This window comes from Oratosquilla oratoria, chromosome 1 (genome assembly GCF_046742065.1).
Source record: "Oratosquilla oratoria isolate Oo_2021 chromosome 1, ASM4674206v1, whole genome shotgun sequence".
In the NCBI taxonomy this organism is placed as follows: domain Eukaryota; kingdom Metazoa; phylum Arthropoda; class Malacostraca; order Stomatopoda; family Squillidae; genus Oratosquilla; species Oratosquilla oratoria.
This window is the reverse complement of record NC_134777.1, coordinates 99697120-99720954: the sequence shown is the minus strand read 5'-3', so window position 1 is coordinate 99720954 and position 23835 is coordinate 99697120. Positions and strand designations below refer to the sequence as shown.

At 39.1% G+C, this 23835-nt stretch overlaps 2 protein-coding genes across 10 annotated transcripts in view; one reads left to right on the top strand and one right to left on the bottom strand.

Annotated features, from left to right (window-relative positions):
- LOC143024374 (cell division cycle 7-related protein kinase-like) overlaps positions 1 to 19991 on the bottom strand; it is a 29435-nt gene extending 9444 nt beyond the window's left edge. Inside the window, exons 1-5 of one of the 9 annotated variants that reach the window (XM_076183177.1) lie at positions 19875 to 19925; positions 16546 to 16618; positions 12443 to 12598; positions 3483 to 3561; positions 1629 to 1860 (exon numbers count right to left, since the gene is read on the bottom strand). In XM_076183177.1, coding sequence (XP_076039292.1) covers positions 1629 to 1860; positions 3483 to 3561; positions 12443 to 12523 — 392 coding nt within the window. In that variant the 5' untranslated portion in view covers positions 12524 to 12598; positions 16546 to 16618; positions 19875 to 19925. The other 8 variants (XM_076183188.1, XM_076183173.1, XM_076183184.1 and 5 more) reach the window with 8 other exon arrangements.
- An 87-nt stretch (positions 19992 to 20078) lies between these two features.
- Uba4 (Ubiquitin-like activating enzyme 4) lies at positions 20079 to 21822 on the top strand. The gene has a single exon (XM_076183161.1). The coding sequence runs from the start codon at positions 20246 to 20248 to the stop codon at positions 21620 to 21622; it is 1377 nt and encodes a 458-aa protein (XP_076039276.1). The 5' UTR covers positions 20079 to 20245; the 3' UTR covers positions 21623 to 21822.
- The last annotated feature ends 2013 nt before the right edge of the window (positions 21823 to 23835 follow it).

Sequence of the window (23835 nt, the reverse complement as noted above, 5' to 3'; positions counted from 1 at the left end):
ATCAAAGTATCATCTATACACAACCATTCTCCACTCACCCCTAACCCTTCCCTTCTCCTTTCCTTGTTCAACAGTCATTCCCCTTTTGCTTAAAGCCCCTTTCACTCCATCTATCCATCTCATCTTCAATCATCCCATCAAGTTCACTCCATCCACCTCTGCCTTCCACAACCCTTTTGCTAATCTTTCTTCACTCATTCTTTCCATGTGTCCAAACCTTCCTAATAATCTTTCATCAACCCTATCTGCCATCTCCTTTTCCACCCCAGCTCTCCTCCTCATTTCTCACTCTATACAATCTTGTAATGACTATCATGCATCTCAGACATTTTATCTCAAACACATTCAAATTTCTCCTTTCTAATTCTTTCAGCTCCAAGTCTCCACCCCATACAGTGTCATCCGCACAATCACCCCTTCATATAATCTTCACTTTGCATTCATTCCCAGATGCCTATTTCTCATGCCACTTTTTAATCCCCCATACTTGTTCCTCTTAAATCTACAATTTACCTCTATCCCCCTTGTGCATCTCATCACCATACTTTTACCCGCATTTACCTTTAACTTTCTCCTATTGCACAACCTTCCCACTCAGTCACCAGCTGCCTTAGTGCCCCCTCTCACCCTGCCACAAGCACAGTGTCATCTACAACAACAACTGGCTCACCTCCCACTTCTATCATATTTAACCATCTCCAGTGCCTTGGCTGTTATCCTTGCATTTACTTCCCGTACCATCCCTTCCATGTACACACAGGCTTTATTACTCTCATAAAAACTCTTGACTGCCCTTAACAGCTTCCCCCAATCCCATATATCTGCAATACCTATGACAGTGCCTTCCTGTCTACCGTCATAAGCCTCCATCAAATCCATAAGGGCCCATAAAAAATCCTTACCTTTTGCTAAAGCCTTCTCACAAATCTGCCTTACCACAAAAATCTGATCCATGCATCATCTACCTTTCCTAAAACCACACTGCTACTCACCAATTACTCCTGTTCCTCACCTAATCCACTCAGTCAAAACTCTCCCATAAACCTTCCCAACTATACTTAACAAACTGATCCCTCTAAAACTACTACAATCACATTTGTCCCCTTTTCCTTTGTAAAGCAAAACTATACAGGCACTTCTCCAGTCCTTCAACACTCTAACCTCCCTTAGACACACAATAAACAACCTTACTAGCCAGCCAGTCAATACAAGTCAATAGGCATATGGCTAAAGAAATGACATGGCCTAAAAGGATGTTCTTCTCTGTTCTATACATTTTTTAATAGAGTGGATGAGGGGGTGGGGGCATACAATAAACACTGGGAATAAACCAGCTCCTCTTGTTCTGAACAGATTACAGTCTTAATGAAAAATCAACTCAAAATAAGCCATCCTATATCCATATGATGAAAGCTTAATCAGTCAAAATGAGATACGGGCTATAGGTCTCCTACAAGAGATCCAAGGTATTGACTTCATTATTTGATTAACCTGTGATATGTTATTAGTCCTTCAGATAACCCAAAGGTTTCTTTTATAAAACTTTACTTAGACTTGTCAAGCTAGTTACAAATAAAGGTAAACTAAAACAAAACCTCCAAGAGCTATTCAATGAAAGCTCAACTTACCCAATCAATTTAAGACACCTCAATTCCATTAAAACCCGTGATGGATGTGAGGTTGGGATGATGTGCTTGATAGCAAAGTGTTGACGTCCATTGATGGATGTGGCACTGTGTTTGGTTCGTGCCAGATAGACTGAACTAAAGGTTCCATGACCTATTCGGTCTGTTATAGTGAAGAGAGAATCCAAGGCAGGAACACTGTCTATCAAAAGAGAAATGTTGTCCTGAATTTCATCTGAAAAGAAAAAAATATATATATAAATAATACATACACACACACTTACTACCCTTCCTTCTATTTCCTCCCATCCTCCTTGTTCCACATACCAACTTTGCACACCCTTTGATTCCCTCCTTGAACCATCCCCATTCCTCCTCCACTCCTAGTTCTACTCTATCTTTCACTCACTAACACTTCTCTCTCAGCTTCTTGTACTCCTTCTCCTTTTCTTTCTCGTTTAAGCAGTTTACTCTAGGCACATACTTACCTACTGTCCTTTTCCTCTTTCTCCATCTATCTTCCACTCTCAACTTACCTTCCACCAAAAACTGATCTGATATTCCCCCACTCTCTCCTCTTAAAACATGTATATCCAAAACTCTTCCTATTCTTCCCCTGGTTACCACTATGTAATTCATTAAAGCCCTATCTACCACCCTCTCCCATGTGTACTTAAGCTTGAATTTCTTCCTAAACAATGAATTTGCTATCATCAACTCTCTAGACACATCTCCACCATCAACTCTCTACTACTATTTTTTCCTGAAACTCCACACTTCCCAACCACTCTGTTTATTGGTTCATTTCCTACCCTAGCATTAAGATCTCCCAGTAACACTACATATATATATATATATATATATATATATATATATATATATGTGTGTGTGTGTGTGTGACTAGTGTCAGTGTGGCATACAACTTCCACTATCCACCATATTCTAGGTCAGAAAAAAGTGCATTCTATATTCAATAATCATACAGTGAAAGGATTTCTTATTACATACACAAATTATCTGCATGCTTCATATCTGTTTTTCTTAGCCTCCCTCAGCTTACACTTCACTTCCATCCTCTTTATACTTGTCATATGCTTCCTCTTTTATTCTTTATATATTCATATTTTTTTCTGCCACCACTGCACTCAACTTTTCATTCCATTACTTACTACCTTTCCAGCTGTTCCCACCCATTCTCCCATCCCACAAACCATTTTTGCACACTTTAATACTTTGATATCCTTGAAAAACATAAATCCTTCTACTTTCTTTTCCCCCTTTTTCAATACATTTCCTACATCTCGCAGTTTTGCTTGGTATTCATCCTCCTTCCCTTCTCATTCAACTCAATTTCAGCATCTCTCTGCCTTCCTCCTTTTTTTTCTTCTCCATCTTGTACTTCCACTCTCAATCTCTCCTGTACCAGATGGTCAGATATTCCACCACTCTCTCCCCTTAACACATTCACATTCAGAACTCTTCCAATCATCATTGTGGATATTACTACATAATAAATTATTGATCTTTCAACCACCCTCCCACCCAACACCCAGATCCATGTATACTTAAGTACATCTTTCTTCTTTAACACTGTTCACTATCAACATTTCTCTGCACACTAGGGTATATCATACCCACCAAGGAAAATTTAACTAGGACTTTACAAACAATTCAGGAGTTACTGAGATTTTTACTAGAAGAGGTTATTACCCGCATTTCAACATTTCACAGGTGATATTAATGGATTGATTACTCATGATCTTTCTGATTACATTCACTAACTTTAAAAATATTTCTTACCATTTACCAAATTTTCAATCATGAACCTCTGTACAAAATTCTCCAGGATAAACTTACCTCTAGTCATCCGATTTCTTCTCCTTTGGAGTCCATTGTCAGGTGAGGCATTATTTTTTTGCGTCATTGTCTTCAAAGTCTGTAATATTTAAGATGTTAAACATGATTTACAATATTTTCGTTATGTCAAATATAGTATAGTATGAATATATATTCTCTACTACAGCATCTCCCCTATAAGAGAGGATTGCCTGAACCTCATTACAAATAAAATTACAAGATTACCTCCTGAAAAATCACCTTTTGAGAGAGCACACAAGACACAATATCTTTATCCTATTCTCCTGTACACTTTCAGCACATGCCTGTAAATCTTGATTTGAGACTTACGGATGAGAGACCTTCTTCCTCTACTCATTTTCTGCTTCACATTCCTATTTCCTCTACCATTTGTATGTCCTCCACTTTCCTTAATCCTGCTCTGTTTTCTCCACATTTGTCCTTTACCTCTCCATATATTCCTTTACAAAATCAGATCATCCTAAGCCCCTCCCATCAATCCATCTTTAATCTATATACTTTCTCAGTCCTTACCAAGGAGGGAGTTCAAGCCACAAAGTTGATTTCATCAGTGGGACCATGGTCCATAATTAGATTCACCTCTTCAAGCAAGGACAGTGGACACTTTTGAAGAAACAAACTTCCCTCAACCCAACCTCCACCCATAAGACTCCTGTTGGGATAGTACCAGTCTACAGAGCAGGCTCAAATTGTCACTCTTGCTTTGACTATCAACTCCACTTATCACAAAAAAAAATTCACAGAAGGCAGGCACTACTCCATTGCCTACCCTTCCACTGCTACTCATCTTAACCAGTGAAACAGGAATTTACTAAGGCCCTTACATTTGTCCCACATGCACTATCTATGTAACTAAAGACTTCTTCTTGTAAGGTAGGTGGCCATTTTAAGGGAGAAGAAGTCTTCTGGTATACAGAGAGTGTATATGGGTCAAATGTAGGGGCCTGGGTTAATTACTTTGTCACTGGCAAAGTTGAGTAGGGGTGGGAAGACAGGCACTACTCCAGTGCCTGCTTCACATCAAAAAATTTTGTGGTGAGTGGAGTTGATGGTCAAAGCAGGAGTGACAATTTGGTACTGCTCTAGAGATGTACCATCAGGGCCACTCCTCTGGATGGAGGTGGGGGAGAGGGCAGTTTGTTTCTTTAAGTGTCTCTACTGTCATTGCTTGACAAGGTGAATCCAATTGTGGACCATGGTCCCTATAATGAAATCAGCTATGTAGCATGAATTCCCTTATTGGTGAAGATTGAGAAAATATATAGATTAAAGAGGAAATGATAGAAGGGGGTTGTATGTGCATACATACATATACCAAAGGCCCCTTTACAAGGGAGTTACTCATAGCCAAAAAGCAAAGGCATAAAATCCACTCTCACCCATTCCATCCCCACATAATCCACTCCCATCCACCCACTTCCCTCCCTCTGATCTTGGCTCCTCCTGGATGATGGGTCATTACTGCACCTTGCCCACTGCCCTGGGTCAGAAGCAGTGTCACAAAGCACAGCACATCCACAGCAAGGCCACTTCATTAAATCAGCGAGTTCCCCACTCTATCCCCTCATGCAGAAATGGAGAAGATGGGGAGAAATCCTTTCAGGCTGTGTCAATTTATTTTTCACACATACTCACTCACTCCCCATCCCCCACCCACTCCCTTCCATGCATCACAGCATCATCCATACATAACCATTCTCCATTGACCCCTATCTTCTGTCCTCTCTCGTCCTTCCTCAACAGATACAGTATTTCCCTCTTTCCCAATGCTCCTTCTACCCTATCCATCCATCTCATCCTTGGTTGCTCCCTCTTGTTCACTCCTTCTACCTCTGCTTTCCACACCTCTTTTACTTTCTTCACTCATTCTTTCCATGTGTCCAAACCATCTTAATTCTCTTTCATCAACCCTATCCCCCAACTCCCTTTCCACCCCATTCTCCTCCTCACCTCCTCGTTTCTCACTCTATCCAAACTTGTAACCCTTATCATACTTCTCAGGCACCTCATCTCAAATATATTCAAACTCCTCTCTTATTTTCTGTTCTGCCCCATACAGTGCTGTCAATACAATCACTCCTTCATACAATCTTCTCTTAGCACCCATTCCCAAATGTTTATTTCTCATTACATTTTTTAATCCCCCAAAGCATTTACTTGCTTCTCTCAAACTACATTCTACCTCCACCTCTGCTCCTCCCTTTCCTGCCACAATCACACCCAAGTATCTAAAACTATCCACTTCCTCCAATCTCTCTCCCTTAATACTCACTTCCAGTCTGCTGTCACTTTCTCCCCTTGTACATCTCATCACCTTACTTTTACCCACATTTATATATTCATAAAACAAATAAATAAATCACACACTTCAATATAAAACTCATGCAAAGCCTGCATTAATCTTAAATGCACTGCATTTAACACAAACTAATACACCAGCTGGACTGGCTGATATTGTACACCCACACCCAACAACATAAAAACCGCTCCATTAACACACTGAAAGACAACACACTGCTGCATACCAGACCCCCTGATATCCACCCTTCTGAATCCTCTCTCCCACGAAAGGACAGAGTCCACTTGGCCAGACTGCGGTGCGGCCACCACCCAGCACTTCTAAGCTACCAGAAGAGGCTGGATGACCGCATTGTGAACAGCTGCCCAGGATGTAACACTTCACCCCATACCATACAACACATAATGGAAGACTGCATTATACACAATCATGCACGCAAACAACACAACATACACTCTATAAAGGATTTGTGGGAAAACCCAGTTTCGGCTGTAGCATTCCTTGGGGAGACGGCACTGCTCGGACAGACAGTCTAGGGAACGACAACAACAACAACAACATAAAAACACAGAATAAACACATGTCAAATTTACTATAGATAAATATGAACAGCATTTTGAACAAGCACAAGTAAGAAAAGCCTTGGAGCTGGATGAGAAACCATATGAATGAAGGAGACTGTGAGAGACCATAGAGCCTACACTGGGTAGCATAGGCGGGCATTATCACGATAAATTATTGCAATAATTTATATCAATAACACCCACCTATGGATTGCAACTGCTTCAATCTTCTTCTTTATGCCTAAAATGGGTAACGAATAACTGTATTCTCGTTTATAGTAGTTGTTGGTGTGAAACACTGAAATGGAGACTTGATAAATTATCGCAATAATGATATCGATTTTTGGCTATCCAATATTTTTTCCCACATTATCAATTTATCGGTATCGCCAATATTTTTGGTTCCAAGCTAGCGATAATTGATCAGTTCAGTTTTTGTTCCAGTTTAGCACATGGACGAGCTGCACGTGCCTTGAAGGCAGAAATAGGTATGTCCAAGCTGGGAACCAAACATACTGAACAGCATAGGTGGGCATTATCGTGATAACACCCACTTATGCTCGGTAGTTCCATGTCCATTACCACCTATCATCCCTAGCCATAGTTATCTAACCTTCTCTTAAAACAACAATGCCTTCTTAATTCTAAGTTTGTCCAATCTAAATCCATTATTGAGAGTCCTACCCTCTTGTCTCTGATGACTTTGTCTGTATCACCCTTGTTAAAGTCTTTGACCCATTTGAATACCTCTATTAGATCACCCTGCAATCTATGTCTTTCCAGAGAGTATAAATTAAGGTGCCTAAACCTGTCTTTGTAAGGTAAATTTCTGAGCCCATGTATCATTTTGGTCATACTCCTCTGTACTGATTATAGTGAATTAATATCCATTCTATAGGCTGGAGATCAAAACTGTACCACATAGTCAAGGACGGGTCTAACTAATGCCAAACAGAGTTTGATAACTACATCTGTACTTTTGTTTGTAATCGTCCTAGCAATAAATCCTAATGCCTGTTAACTCTGTTCCTGACATTAATGCACCATTTCCTAGATCTATGATCAAAGCTCACTAGCATTCCCAAGTCTTTCCCACATTTTTCTCTAAAAAAGGTGTTATCTAAGCACACCGTTTTCTGGATTGCATAAACCTATGTTTAACACACTGCACTTTGAGATTTCGAAGTTCATTTGCCATTTCATTGACCACGTAAACAATTTGTTAAGATCTTCCTGCAGTGTTCTAGCATCTCCCTGACTTAATATGGGTGCTTGATCTGGATTCTACAAAGGTACAAAGAACAACCAGTGGACAAAATATATCAACTGATTGTATGTGCCTTCAACTTATACATGGATGGGGTGGTGCAAGAGGTGAATGCAAGGGTAGTGGGTCAGGAATTGGAGATGGTTAAAGAAAATGGAGAAAAGTGGGAGGTGAGCCAGCTGTTGTTTGCGGACCACACTGCGCTTGTGGCAGGATCGGAGGAGGGATTAAGGAAGCTGGTGGCAGAGTTTGGGAGAGTATGTGATAGAAGAAAGCTAAAGATAAATGTGGGTAAAAGTAAGGTGATGAGATGTACAAGGGGTGAAAGTGGCAGTAGACTGGAAGTGAACATTAAGGGAGAGCGACTGGAGGAAGTGGATAGTTTTAGATACTTGGGTGCAAGTGTAGCAGGAAAAGGTGGAGTGAAGGTGGAGGTAGAATGTAGATTGAGAGAAGCGAGTAAATGCCTTGGTGGATTAAAGAGTGTAATGAGGAATAGATATTTAGGAATGGATGCGAAGAGGAGACTGTATGAAGGAGTGATTGTGCCAACAGCACTGTATGGGGCAGAAACGTGGAACATAAGAGAAGAAGAGAGGAGTTTGAATGTGTTTGAGATGAGGTGTCTGAGAAGTATGGTGGGGGTTACTAGGCTAGATAGAGTGAGAAATGAGGAGGTGAGGAGGAGAACAGGGGTGAAAAAGGATTTGGGAGATAGAGTTGATGAAAGAATATTAGGATGGTTTGGACACATGGAAAGAATGAGTGAAGAAAGACTAGTAAAAGAGGTATGGAAGGCAGATGTAGAGGGAGTGAACATGAGGGGACGTCCTAGGATGAGGTGGATGGATGGGGTGAAGGGGGCTTTGGGGAAGAGGGGAATGTCTGTTGAGGAAGGAAGGGAGAGGACGGAAGACAGAGGTGAGTGGAGAATGGTTGTATATGGATGATGTTGTGATTGCATGAGGAGGAATGGGCGGGGGTGGGGGGTGGGGGGTGAGGTAGTATGTGTGAGCAAATTTTGACGCAGCCTGAAGGGATTTCTCCCCGTCCTCTCCTTATATGCAATGGGGGGACGGAGAGGGGGGGTCGCTGATTAAATGAAGCAGCCTTGCTGTGGATGTGCTGTGTCTTGCGACACTGCTTCTGACCCAGGGCAGTGGGCAAGGTGCAGGGATGAACCATCATCCAGGAGGTGCTCAGATGAGAGGGAGGGTGGGAGGGGTGTGGAGTGTATTTAGGGATGAAATGGGTGGGAGTGTTTTTATGCCTTTCCCTTTTTGGCTACCTCCCTTGAAAGGGGGAAAAAGCCTTGGTATATGTATGTATGTATGTATGTATGTGCCTTGGAAGAGAGGAGGATGCCACTCAGCCAATGTGGTACCAATCATCCAAGAAACAGAGGCATTGCAGACCAGTATCTTTGACCTGCACAATGTTTATCTTTTTTTCTAGGTGGTCTATCACTAATAAAACAATAAATCAGACACCCTGGTTTGTTCTTGCAGGGGACCCACAATCCCAAAATATCTGGCGATAGACAACAGGTTAGCCCATTTTTTATTCATAAAAGAAATCTTGTACTAACATCTACACTGAGTTATGTTGGGCAGAGTATGTGTCCTCTATCTTTAATGTGGAGTATGCATCTTCAGCCAATGGCATTTGTTTCCAGGCTAATTCCAGGTTGATATTTAGCAAAGGTTGATGACTCAAATGGAGATGGCCTTGTGTGACTCTTGTATCTCAGGAATGTTTACTCCTTTGGATTTATATCTATATTTGTCTTGCTGCATTGCATTTGACCCAGGGCAGTTGACAGATCCATGGATGACCTGTCATCCATGAGGAGCTGAGATCGGAGTGGTGGAGGGGAGTGTAATGGGTGGGAATGAGTATATGCCTCTAACTTAGCTACCTACCATATAAGGGGGAAAAAGCTCTTGGCATAAAGATATATAGACAGTTTTTAAATTTGTAAAATTATGTGCTTTGGTATGGAGGAGTTATTGGGGTCCGGGAGCTGGTATTCTGGTAAATTTGTGAGAAACATATTGCAGGTTTAAATCCAATTATTTTCTCCAATGCAATGCTCATAAAATTCAATGTGACACTGGTCTATAACTGTTTTCGTTCTCCCTTTCTTCCATATCTAAAATTTAAAATGGGAACTGTGCCAATATCTACTTATATGGTCTTTTCCCCACTTGGTAATTATGTAGGTACAACAACAATCAATCCACAACCTCATATCTCTTTTACAAAAGATCCAAGGGGTTACTACCACATCTCTGCTTCTTTCTTATTTGCTTCTTATGGTCTTCCTGTTATTTTGGGACTACATTATTCATTCTAAATGCATTTCCCATTTTCTGTCTCAATCTCACCCACCCCCTATTCCTTTTTGCCATGGGTCAATCTCCCTACTGCTGTAAATAAATGTGACATCCCTATCTTGGTTCCATTAGTGCCTTGAGGCCCCCAACAATCTGTCACACTGTTATTCTGTACATTATCTATTTATGGAATATATATATATACTCATAATATGGCTGTATGGTTTTAGGAATGGTTTGGGATTTGGGGGAAAGACAATGACAGTAAACTTTCCATTTCACTTGGCAACGTGGTCAATGCGACACTGCCACCCAAGGTGTTCTTGACCTTGATAGGCGGTAGGTCAGGTCATTCACGTTTCTGCCACCCTGGAAGACTCACAGCCAAGCAAGAAGTTATATATTACATAAATATTTTTTTGGATGAAAAGAAATAAAAGAACTTTACTGCCACCCACACAAGCACTCTCACAGACAGCAGAAAGAGTGAGAGAGATGGGGGCCTCACTTATGTAATGGAATGATGTGGCAACAGTGTGGACTCTGGGGTTTCACCCAGCTGTGCCCAAAGACTCAAATTAAAACACTTTTGCTATAGTGGTGGTTCTGCAAAATGGACGTCATAGGGAATCCCCTTCCTGCTTTATCTTTAGAACCCACCAACACCCTCACCTTCATCAGGAGGTGCATCCCCCAGAGGTTGACACCTTGTCTCTAGACTCAAACCAAAATCTGTCTATCAACTTTGACTATTTCCCTACAAAAAATTTTTATATAAGGAGACCTAACAACCAGTGACCATTCCCCTCCTTTTGTTGACTGATGACAGAAACATACCCACACTAATACAACATATAAATGTTTTTTTTTTTTTTCCACAGAAATCCATAAATGGCCCCAAAGATTATTGCTAGCCACTGTGGTGTGGGCTGCCATTCACTCAAAATTGAAGCAACTTTGTTTCTGAGCTAACTTCCTTCTTCCAATAGTTCCATTACCATAGGATCAAAGATGAGTACATATACCGTATTTTCCGGCGTATAGTGCGCGACTTTTTTCCGTTGGAAGGGCCTAAAAATGGGTGGTGCGCATTATCTACGGCCTACGATAAAAAATTCTGCGGCTGTGTGTGTAATTTTTTTCACAACAACGTGACGATGTTGGCCGTTACCAAGTCAGGAGGCACACTTCTCTGTGACGTTCCGTGAGAACAAGAACAGCCATGGTGACATGAAAGAATACACCAGCATGGGCTACTGTATATAAATATTTGGTATAGGTAGGTATCTATTGAATCTTATATTTCATTTTTAAATAGGCATAAACACCATGAAACATGATCAATATTCATGATATTTGCCCATGTTCACAGCATCCTAGTTTGAATTTTATGTTGGCTTTGTTGCTTCACTTTAGGTATGGTACATGGTTCATAAACTCGTGTCAAACACCTGACTGCAACACCCTCTTTCGGGAGTTATATTAAACGTCACCTCGATGAGAGACTGTCCTACTTCACCACTGTCATTGCAGGTTCAAAGCTAAAACGAAACAGTCTGTAGTTTGTTTCAGTATTAAATCAAAAATGGTAAAGACGAATTATTTCCTCAAGATATAAAATGAACATTTTCTGTAAAAATCCCGAAATTTTTCTGTATATTTTACTTCCAATAAACTTTTTTTATATCATATTTCCTACAAACTATTTAAGCTACAAAGTAATAAGGGACCAACGCACAACATGAGTCATATACCGGTACATGTAGTTCCGACTTTTTCTTAGTTGTGTCCTGATTGATGCCTAAACTGACACTTAATTTAGTGACAAATCAACAGATTTCCCAGCGGTGGCTCTAGCCAATGAAAAATACTTCTCCATGTAACCTCATTCACATGATATAAATACCGAGGTAAAACTGCGTTATAGACAAATGTGATTGGGCATGCGCATTATACGTCGGTGCGCGCTATCTGTGTACTGAGATAACGAAGTGCATGGGTGCGCATTATAACCCGATGCGCATTTTAAGCCGGAAAATACGGTAAGTAGTTGTCTTGCAAGATAGACATTGAACGTCGAGACTGTACAAATTCAAACCAGGCTGAATGACCACCTTATGAGTAGATAGCCTAAAAAAAAAAAAAAAAAAAAAAAAAAAAAAAAAAAAAAAAAAAAAAAAAAAAAAAAAAAAAAAAAAAAAAAAAAAAAATTGACATCAAGGCCAGTCACCTTCCTATCAATCACCTTCAAAACCCATCAACACCCTCATCTACATCTGAAGGGGCTAACACTCAGTCTTGTATCAGGTCCAAGTTCTCTATCAATTTGATTTTTTTTCTTTCTCAACATATGGACAACTGAAAACTGGCTACTGCTCCTGCCACTGTGGGGCAACAGGTCTCATGTCAGTGAAAGTTGAGGCAACATTTATCAAATCATCCATCACCATCCCTACATTTTCTCAAATATTTACCCATTTTTTAATTACTTCATTGTTGTTGAAACCTTCAAAATCATGTAAGCCATCCCCTTTTCTTGGGTTTGATTTTGCCATCACAAATATGGCATTGGGGATCACCTGTCCATTTCCTCCTCTGTGTTTTCTGTTTTACTTCTACTATTTTCACCCCTGAAAAAAGTAATTAGTAAAATATACATAAAAAATATGTTAACCTCTGCACCCCCGACAACCTTAACCTTAATTTTCTTTGACTTATGACCTCATACGAAAACTTTTACATGGTGCTACACCGAAAAAACTTACGAGTCCCTATCTTCCTTATCTTAGTTTCCTGCCAAATGTAAGCACTGCATATATGTATTTACCTAGTCATAGTCCAACATGAATGATTAAACTAACTGCACCCTATCTCTTTAGTGTTCATTAATTCAAAATATAACACTACATAAATCAGACCCTCTGAATGCCTGGGGTACTATTATCTTTATTTTTTATGGTTTTTGAATGGACTATGTCTTCTTTTAGGCTATTCCAATCCATGAGTTGAGTCTTCTATATGAAAAATCTGAGTTTCTTGATGCCCTTTATGCATGGAGTCTTTTTTTTTTCAATCTTTTTCCATGACCTCTTGATGCCCTCCTATCCCAAACCAGGAGATCCCCTCTGTCTTATCCCTCCTTTTCACTAACTTAATCAGTGCAACCATGTTACCTCTCCCACTTCTTTCTTTTAATGATGGCAGAGGCAGATCCAATACTTGTAATACTTCCTCATATGGTTTCTCAGGAATGCAAGGGTTACTGTTCTTTGCATTCTCTTAATCTTGCTTATATCATCCACTTTGTGTACACATCATATCACTACCGCATACTCTTCTCCAGAACAGATTAGTCTCCGAGTTTGTCATCATCTTTCTATCCATGTAGTGAAAGGCCACTCTTATGGTTGTCATCTGCCCAATCTTGGTGATATGTTTGTCATGTAACAAACTGTACAAGACCAACACTCCCACATCTTTCTCCTCTTTTGTTTTTATAATTATTTCATCACTCAGGATCTCACTTTCATCTATAACAAATGGCCTAGCTATTGCTCCATACATCCTTTTCACTGCCTCCGCTGACTGCCCAGGGACCAATGATGGGTACATGTATGAGGTGTACCTACAAGATGGACAGAAAAGCTGCTCATTTTCAATACCCATCAACCCCCCTCACCTCCACCAGGGTGACAACCAATGATTGCTCTCCTCTTCCTACCACTTTCAGGTGATGACACAGAAACAGTCCCACTTTCAGGTGATGACACAGAAACAGTCCCACAATGATAAAACACAGACAGCAGTCCAACGTTTCTTCCCAGAGAGATCAGTGGGAAGTTCCAAGGAACGTTCCACCCACTGTGGGCCTGCAGGTTTTTCACTCTGTGAAACTCAAGGTAACAAATGATTGATTGATTCAATGACTTCCTTATAATTCTCCATACCAATCTCAGGGTGCCTCCCACTTTCTCCCTTCTCCCTCACTCCAAGGCAATATTTTCATCCAGTCTTCTATTTTCAAGCATATCTGTTCTCTGATACTTAGAACATTCTTCACTCTAGTACTTTTCATGCAATTGTACATCAACTTTATGCCACCACTCTTGGATACCACCAACAAATTACTCTTTGATATCTTAACTTTCAGCTTTCCTGCAACATACCTTACCAAATTCACTAACCGACCTTTTCAAGACATCCTCTGTCTCTGCTAGCAGAACAGTGTCATCTGCACATACTAATTCATTTATCACCTATTCTTCTTTACTTTTCTGCCCATTCCCATACTCTTGCATTCACTTGTCTCATTCTCCCTTTAAATCTCCCAATTACCACCTCTTTGGTAGGACATCATCCCCAAGGACATGCTGGTTATCGGTGATGAAATACTCCAAATACTTCATTTTTCTAATCCCTCCATCTATATACAAGACAGCCTCAAACCAACACACACCTCACACATCTTACCTTCTTTATTTACCACTTTCACACAAGCTACATCCATTATAAAACATCTTCAATCCCTCTAAATTTCTTTTCCCATACTCCATACAATATCATAGCCGCCAGTATATTTTCTTTTATATACCCTTATGATACTTTTCTCCAGATCCACAAAATACAGGTACAGCCAATTCCCTTTCTCACTCAACTGCCTTAAAGAAAATATATGAATACTATATCACTTCTCTCCTATCATATAATTAATATCCAAAATAAGTGTATATTTTTCTTCACATTATATTTCAATTTCATGTGCAATTCAATCTCCCTATCTTTCCTGTCTTTTTTTTTATTTGTAGTAACACGCACAGATCATATACAACAGTTATTGACACAGGCTTTCTTACAAGTTGATAGCATTCAACACTATGAAGAAGCTTACTACATTCCCAACTAAAACATATCTAAAGATGGTAATTAGGAATCACAGAATGGGTTTCAAATAAACAGGATCTGTCATGAAATGTATCATATTAGATGACCAACACTAGAGGAAAGAATCTACTCAGATGAAATCATCACACTACAAATATATCAAGAAATTGCTACGTAAGGATGAAGGTTTGGTGTGTAAAAGTGACATCAAGAAACTCAGCTTCTTAACTAGGGCAACAAATGGTACAAGCTACCTAACCATAATCCCCACACTCTAGAACATATTCAAGAGGAAGAAAAAAATATAGAGCAAATTTCAAATAAACTAAAAGTTAGATGGGATACTACTAGAAAAAGGGAAATTGATAAAGAGAACTACAATTGAGCATTATAGCATTACAAGGACATTTCCCTAAAAAATAAAAATGTGCAGAATTTGGAGATTCTTTTTATTTTCACTCTCCAGACAGAAGAATTATCATTAGAAAAATAAAAAATATCAAGAAGAAACTAAGTAACTATAAGACTACTGCACATACCCACATCATACACAATCATTTAACAACCAAAGCCATCATAGCATCTCTGAGATGAAGAATTATACCTATTCCTCATCACAGTGCCTGGGACAAAGGCAATGTAGTAAGGTTCTTCCACTCAACAAAGCAGTGGTAGCATTCACAAATGCTACTCCAGTGGTCTGAGTTCAAATCTCGCACAGGGATGAAATAATTTCAGCATTGCTGCACTGTGAGACATTACTCTAACTCTCATGGGCAGGGAGTTGGGGGAGGGAAGGTCACAGCATACCCATAAATTGATCATATATGAGCTCTGAGCTCTCATCCAGGAGGGTAATAGCTGTTGATCAGGAGTCCAACACATGATCTAAAACCATGGTGAATCACAGTTGGATTTAACAGCCACAACTTGTTCTTCAAGCCCCACTGGTTGTTCATATGGCAAAACCCTCATCCTCACCCACTCAAAATGCTTCCATATGTGAATAAACAAACACATGAATCAAACCTCATTCATTCTTCACACTGACTTTCAGACCAGATTTGCAATATGAAAAAGAACTTTCACAACAGTGAATATGAGATACAGCCACTTCCATAAATAAATAAATAGATAAATAAAAAAATAAAAAAAATAAATAAATAAATAAAAAATAAACTGGGTGGGGGCAAGGGAGGGAAGGGGTGGCTCTGTTGGTAATTGATGATATAGGAAAGCAATATTATTGTGGATGAAGGTGAAACTGGGATGGGAGATGTGGGTCTTTGTAAGTGCACATGGGCCTGGTAGCAATAAGAGTGTAGAGGAAAGAGAGGCTTTTTGGGAAGGGGTTGTTGTTGTGTAAGTGAAGCAGCCCTGCTGTGGATGTGCTGTGTCTTACTATATTGCTTCTGACCCAGGTAGTGGTCTGGAGACTGAGATGACCCTTCATCCTTGAGGAGCTAAGAGAAGAAAAAAACAAGGGTGGTTGATGAGAGTGGAAAGGTTAGAGTGTGTGCCTTTGATTTGGCTACTTCCCTTACAGGAGGAAGAAGCATTTGGTGTATAAATAAATAGATAGTAATGAAATGTTGTAATAACACTATAGTCCTCATTTGCACCACATGAAATTAAACTGTCCTCTACAAAATCATAAATATCTAATAACATACAAGAAATAATGATAAAAAATTACCTGTGATGAACTGATGAAATGTGAAATAGGATGACAGGTGGGACAAGTTGAGCAAATATGGCCCTTCAGATTTCTGTAAAGATTAAGACTTGTGTTAGCCTAGTTAGTATATTTGAAATAAATACATACATAAATAAATAAATCAATGAATAAATAATAATCATTGACTCCAGTTTTACTAAGTGGAAAACCCACTGGTCCACAGCAGCTGGCAACAGTCCTCTGGCCCTCCCTCAGACCTCTTTGGAAAGAAACTTTGGACTAATGTCTGTATAGGAACATTTCTGTCACCAATTGAGCGTGGTAAAAGAAAGGGTGTAGTTTGCTCTCTAAAGGTGTAAGAAATACAGCTGGAAATGAAAGAGAGCGAGAGATCTTGGGCCCAGTCCAGAGATTTATTGTGGTGATGAGGTTGATGGGTTTTGAAAATGGATAGCTTCACTATCCATCTTCCATGATCATCACGTGCAAGTACCCGTCACAGGTCCCTAAAAATAATAAATTCATATATACACACACTTACATGGGGGATAGCCAAAAAGAAAAAGGCATAAAAACCACTCCCACCCATTCCATCCCCTACATATTCCACTACCCTCTCATCCTGGCACCTCCTGGATGACGGGTCATCCCTGCATCCTGTCCACTGCCTCGAGTCAGAAGCAGTGTCGCAAAACACAGCACATCCACAGCAAGGCCACTTCATTAATTCAGCAACCCCACTCTTGTACACATACTCCTACATACACATACACATAAAGACCACTGACGTAGTATGGGTACTAGCTCTAGCATCCTTTTGGTATTATGATTACTATCTTCACAAATATCAGGACAGCAGACAGGTTCCTTCTGCAAAGGAGGAATGTATTGGAGTCTACTAGTAGAAATATCACTCGATCAATCAACCTGTTGCCCCAAGTCTCATGCAGGAGATGCACTGCTCCCAACAGCCATTAGACCAGCTCAAAGGTCATTCAAGGAAGAAATACTGACTTGTTGTCTTGGAATAATGTGAAACAGTGTATGATGAGGTATTCAATGTCCTCTGTATGATGGCTGTATCTATGACAATTTGATTCTATGGTCTGTCTTAGAAGTTGGATGGTGTCCTAAATGTAAATATGTTAATGTGGTTCTTGCTTTTTCTTGAGGATTTTCTGTATGGCTTATTTTAGGTGGGAGTGGAGTGCACTCAGCCCTTAATATAATAGACCCCATTTAATGGATTTCAGAGGCAATGGATGAAATCTACCAACTCAAAATAAATTTGTGTCCTTCCACTATATGATCACAGCATACAAACCCATTATCACAAGCCTTAGTATGATACTGAATTATAGTAAATATATTCAACTTCCTATATCTACTGAATTGGTTTTCCCCTTTCTTATCTGTTAAATCAAAGGATGGGTGTATTGAATTTGGTGGTCTCTCTTAAACCCCAGGCATCATAAGGCATGAGTGAGTATACCAGAATGCAAGTATCGGCATCCTGATTATATTTATATTGTAGTTGTAGCTGAGTGATCCCCTTATTCTGTGAATAGGCTTGGTTGTGTTATCTGTGGTTATAAACATTCAGGGTGAAAGAGAATAAGTATAATAGCTGAACTTTATATTTCATAATGTGCATGTTTTAATGCATCATTATACAAAGGGCAACCTAACGTGTATGCAAGTATTCAACTTGTATTAAAGTGGTTAAGGGCTAGTTTTGTGATCTGGCAGTAAATGTTTTTTTCCTGTGGATGTATTGTATGGTACACATTGTAGATGGTTATATATATATTTGATTAGTATGATACTGGTATGTTTTAAAGTTATGTGCTTTTGTGATGTGACAAGATGGGTGAGTGAGGTTGAGGACTTTAGCATAGAACTGTTTTTTTATGTGATACCCTATTAGAAGGATTTTGGTTTCTGAGTCCTGATGCTCTATTGGGGTGGTTTTGATTTATCCTGTTATTATTCTCAATGCTTTATTTAGTATAGTGTGCAAAGTATCTGTTTCCTTAGCTGACTGTTGGGAACCAAGCTATGGAAATGTAGTTAAGCGTGTTTTTTAATTGTTTGTAGATAGTGATATACATCCTTCTGTTGTCAAGAGCCCATATATGGAACAAGAATACTACACTAGTATTATATCACTCAAGCATCTCCAACAACCCACCATCAGCACTACAGAACACATTCATATTCACGTGAAAATACAACCTCAACACTAACCATCATACTCCCTACTCCATCAAATCTTTCCAGACATTAGCACCAACTATATTCAAGTCAGTACCCAGCACTTAAAAAATATCAACATACAATAGACCTAGGCATGGGAACAAGATACCCCAGATGCAATCATCACAGAGAAGACCCCAATTGAACACCACCTTACTCTACCCCGTCCTAGCCATACCAAGACAAGATATTTCTTCCTGGATTGAGTTATAAGTCAATCCAATGGCTGTTTCCAGTTACCTAGGACTCATGGGTCTTATGCAAGAGAGATCTGACTGAGGCAATAGATTGATTGACTGATTGAAAATGGCAAATGCATCTCCATCAAGTGTCATTTCAGTTTCACTAATGGTGAAATAAAGTTATTACAATTTGTTTTCAACATTCTGAAGGAAAAAAAAATCCTTACAAAAAACAATCTCAAAAAGTAAATATGAAAAAAGTGAAACTGATTCTTGTCTGTCTGTATACAATTACTTTATTTCATAACAGCAAATTAAGAATACACAATAAGTAGTATGTACTATTAAGGACATACAGTTTACATTAATACAAATTAACCCGTGGACAAATATTGCTCATTATGTGAGAATAATAATCATAATGATAATGGCAACTGTTACTATGGCTTCAAATCTTTTGAAATCATTTGTTGGATCATTATTTATAATTGTTCTTCACTTCTTTCTTTTCTGCATTTGAAAAATCTACTTCAATGGAATTGTTACGTTAGGTTAATTTAGATCAGGTTGGGTTAGGTTATAAGTTAGGGGCTATTATTATTATACTGGACAACACAAGTTGTGTGTTATCCGTGTCTGCGTGACTGTAATTTTATTATTCCATTTTCTAAAATTACAGTATCACTATATATTCTTTTTTATGACGACCTAAAAGGCACATCATCATCCATGTGCCCTTGATTCTACAACTGTAACAGTATCGAATTGTTACTTTAGTAAACAAAGAAAAAATAAGTTCATTGACATGTACCGATCAGAAAAAATGGCTTGTATTATTCAAAGACTAACTCCAGGTTTACTATATATTTTTTCAGTATGCCTAGTCACCATAACCGAATTATTTCTCACTTTTAACACAACCAAATCCAACTCTGAGCAAACTAAATGTAATAATATTTGCCTGCGCAGACCTCTGACTACTCACTATTTGGGTCAATTGTTTGTTTACCACTCTTTCGCGGTATCGTTAAACTATGGTACAGCATTTTTTTAATATTGACAGTAGTTACAGAAACGCGTATGGTCTAAACTTTTACATAAAAAACAATTAGAAATATTAGAAATATATATAATTGAAGATTTAACTGTCTATCTATGATTGATTAGTTAGTAAAACTGGGAGAGTTTATTCGTAATTTGTTAAAAAATGGCACATAATCAGTCGGCAACAGGAATGACAACAAATAAATGGGCATAATACTGTCCGTGTAAAGAAAATAATGGATAGCAAGTGTAAATATGAAAATTCAACAAAAGAAGACCTTCTGAAAGAATTAAAAGAAAAGGACAATGAAATATGGAGGTTGAAACAGGAACTTATTGAAGCTAAGAATGGACGTAAATTGATTATGCCAACTGCTGTCAAGAGAGATGAGAATCCAAGTGAATTTATATTTCCATCTACAAGTAGTCGCTTGTCAAAAGAGGAAATTGCAAGGTATAGCAGGCAGCTTATTTTACCAGAGATTGGACCAGAAGGACAGAAAAGGTTATCAAAGTCGTCTGTTCTGGTGGTTGGATGTGGTGGACTGGGATGCCCATCTGCCATCTACTTAGCAGCTGCGGGTGTAGGCTGTATAGGATTAGTTGACTATGATGTTGTAGAAGTAAGTAACCTTCATCGACAGGTGCTACACACAGAAGCAAGAATTGGTGTTTCAAAAGCAGTTTCATTGAGTACAGCAATACAAGATTTAAATGGACATGTTCGTGTTGTTACCCATATTGAAGCACTTACAACTGCCACAGCACTAGATATCATGAAAGAGTATGATATAGTATTAGACTGTACAGACAATGTAGCTACCAGATATCTTCTGAATGATGCATGTGTGTTTTTGGAAAAACCCTTGGTGTCTGGATCAGCTCTTAGGTTTGAGGGACAACTAACTGTATATCACTATGATGGAGGACCTTGCTACCGATGCCTCTATCCAAAGCCTCCCTTGCCAGAAACAGTCACTAACTGTTCTGATGGGGGAGTCTTAGGAGCTGTTCCTGGACTGATTGGTTGTTTGCAAGCAGTGGAAGCTGTCAAAGTGATCTGTCAAGTGGGTTCCCCATTTTCAGAGCGGATGATGATTTACGATGGATTATCAGGAAGATTTCATGTGGTAAAGTTACGCAAAAGAAGCAAAAATTGTAATGTATGTGGGGAAGCCCCAAGCATCACAAAGCTGATAAACTATGAACAGTTTTGTGGGGCAGCAGCAACTGATAAAGAGGGAACAATCGGTCTTCTCAGTCCGGACCAACGAATGAATGTTGAGGAATATAAACAGATGCTAGATTCCAAAGTACCACATGTCCTTATCGATGTCAGAACAAGTGTTGAAACAGAGATTTGCTCTTTGCCCAACTTTGTCAACATTCCTATTAAGGATATAATGAAAGATAGTTCTATTTCTACCTTAAAGACTCTCCAAGACCAGAATGGACCTATGCAATTTATCTGCATTTGCCGTAGGGGTAATGACTCTCAGATTGCTGTTCAGAAGCTAGAAGGTGTGTTGGGTGAAGGTGCACAAATTAAAGATATTAAAGGTGGACTGCATGCCTGGGCTCAAAAGATTGACCAAGATTTTCCTGTATACTGAGTATATATATTATGGAGGCTAGTTACACCAAAGTGTCTTATATTTAAGGTTGCCTCTTGATTTTCAGAAATATAATTCCATTCCATTGAATCTGTACTCACAAATTAACAATCCTAGAGATTTTATCATGATTCTAGTATATCTTATGATTATTTAGTCATGGAGCAGCACAAATATTTCAATATAACAAATGAAAATAAATATGTGTGTTTTCATTTACCTTTTTTAATTAATCAGGTTTTTCATGTGCTAGATTGTCAAAACGTTTTGTATTCTGTAGTATCTTGTGGTAATTAATATGGGTTTTTAATACTGGTATCATGAAAACAATGTCCTATGATCCTTGGACAGTACATATCTGTCCTCTCTTTTTATAAACATTTTCAATTACCATGAAGTAAAAAATGTAGATACAATGGGGTGAAATAGAAATTGGAAATTGTAAAATATGGTTCTTGGATGACAGACTAAACGAGTTAAACAGAAAAATGTAGTAAGGAGTTGATATTGGAGAGTAAAGCAGAGGGAGATGCTGGGTACACAAATATGAAATTTAATATCTTTAGTAATTCATATCATGTGTAATTGTATTTAGAGTTAAGAATATAGCATCTGGTATTACCAAAGAATGCTTAGACAAATATGTATATATATCTATATACCAAGGGCTTTTCCATCTTACAAGAGAGGTAGCCAGCCAAAGCACCCACCCACTCCCACCCTTTTCACTCCCATCCACCATCCATTGTTCCCCTTACATTTTAGCTCCTTATGGAAAAAATAATGATTGATTTGGTTTAATGTTGCAAAACTCCCCCCTATCAGGAGGCTAGGATGGTACCCCTTACAGAGGACTTTGTAGCATGGAATTTAAGAAACTATGCCCTTAGTTCAACTTGCCAGTGGCAGGGTTTGAACCACCATCAGTTCAACTTAAGTCACATGCAGTGATGCCCTAACCCCCCTTGGCCAGTGAGCATCCTATTATGATAATAGTACAAGATAGAATTTTTTTTGAGAAAAGAGACTAGTTGTATTGAAGTAAATGGTGTTACATATTTGAGAGCATGGGTACTCTGATCAATCAATCAGTTACCCCATGTGTCTACCCACAGCTCCCCAGTAACTGGCAGCAGCCATTTTACTGCCCCACACACTCATGGAAGAGATGTGTTGTTTTCTAGAGTAGGGCAGTATAGGAGAAGGGGTTTAGTGTTATGTGATGATGCTATCTGGAACAATTTGATTCTGTGGCCAGAGCTATTTTGTGTTGGTATTGTTTCATTGATGGATGGCAACCTGATGGTAATCAGCCTTGTCATGGAAGCGATTTCTCTTTCTAGCTGACATCTTGGATAGTCAGATGGATTATGAAATTTTGGGATCAGTTATAGAGTGCTTGTTTTGTGATCTGAGCATGTATGTGTTTTTGTATGGATGTGTTGTGATTGAATGGAGGTAATAATGACACAGGCAAAAATGTCAAGTGAAGAAATAGGTAAAAATGGCACAATAAGTTGATTGAATTATATACTATTGGCAAAAAAAAAGGTAGAATAAAGTTTGGACACTTAGAAAGAGTGAAGAAAGATTAGTAAAAGGTGCAGAAAGCAGAGGTGGAAGGAGTGAACATGAGGGGGTAACCAAGGATGAGATGGATGGATGGGATAAGAGGGGTATTGGGAAAGAGGGGAATGTCTGTTGAGGAAGGAAGGGAGAAGACAGAAGATAGGGATAAGTGGAGAACGGTTGTGTATGGATGATGCATGGAAGGGAGTGGGTAGGGATGGGGGGGGGGGAGGTGAGGCAGTATGTGTGAATGATATTTTGAAGCAGCCCAAAGGGATTTCTCCCCCATCTTTTTTTCTGCTTGAGGGGACAGAGAGGTGAGGTCAATGATTAATGAAGTAGCCTTGCTATCAATGGGCTGTGTCCTGCTGCATTGCTTCTGACCCAAGGTAGTGGGTAAGATGCAGGAATGACCTGTCATTCAGGAGGAGCCAATAAGAGAGGGAGGGGTGGTGAATGGGAGTGGCATATGTGGGGATGAAATGGGTGGGAGTGGTTTATGCCTTTGACTGGCTACCTCCCTTGTAAGGGGAAAAAAAAGATTGCAACCTCATCAAAAATATTTCACAAGGTTTTTATGGCTAACAAATCCTCAGGATAATAGTATCGAAATCAAAATTGATCATTTTACATCTGTGTTATTT

Excerpts from the sequence above, each read along its gene's own strand:
- Uba4 (XM_076183161.1), top strand. The coding sequence starts at position 20,246 with ATGGATAGCAAGTGTAAATATGAAAATTCAACAAAAGAAGACCTTCTG.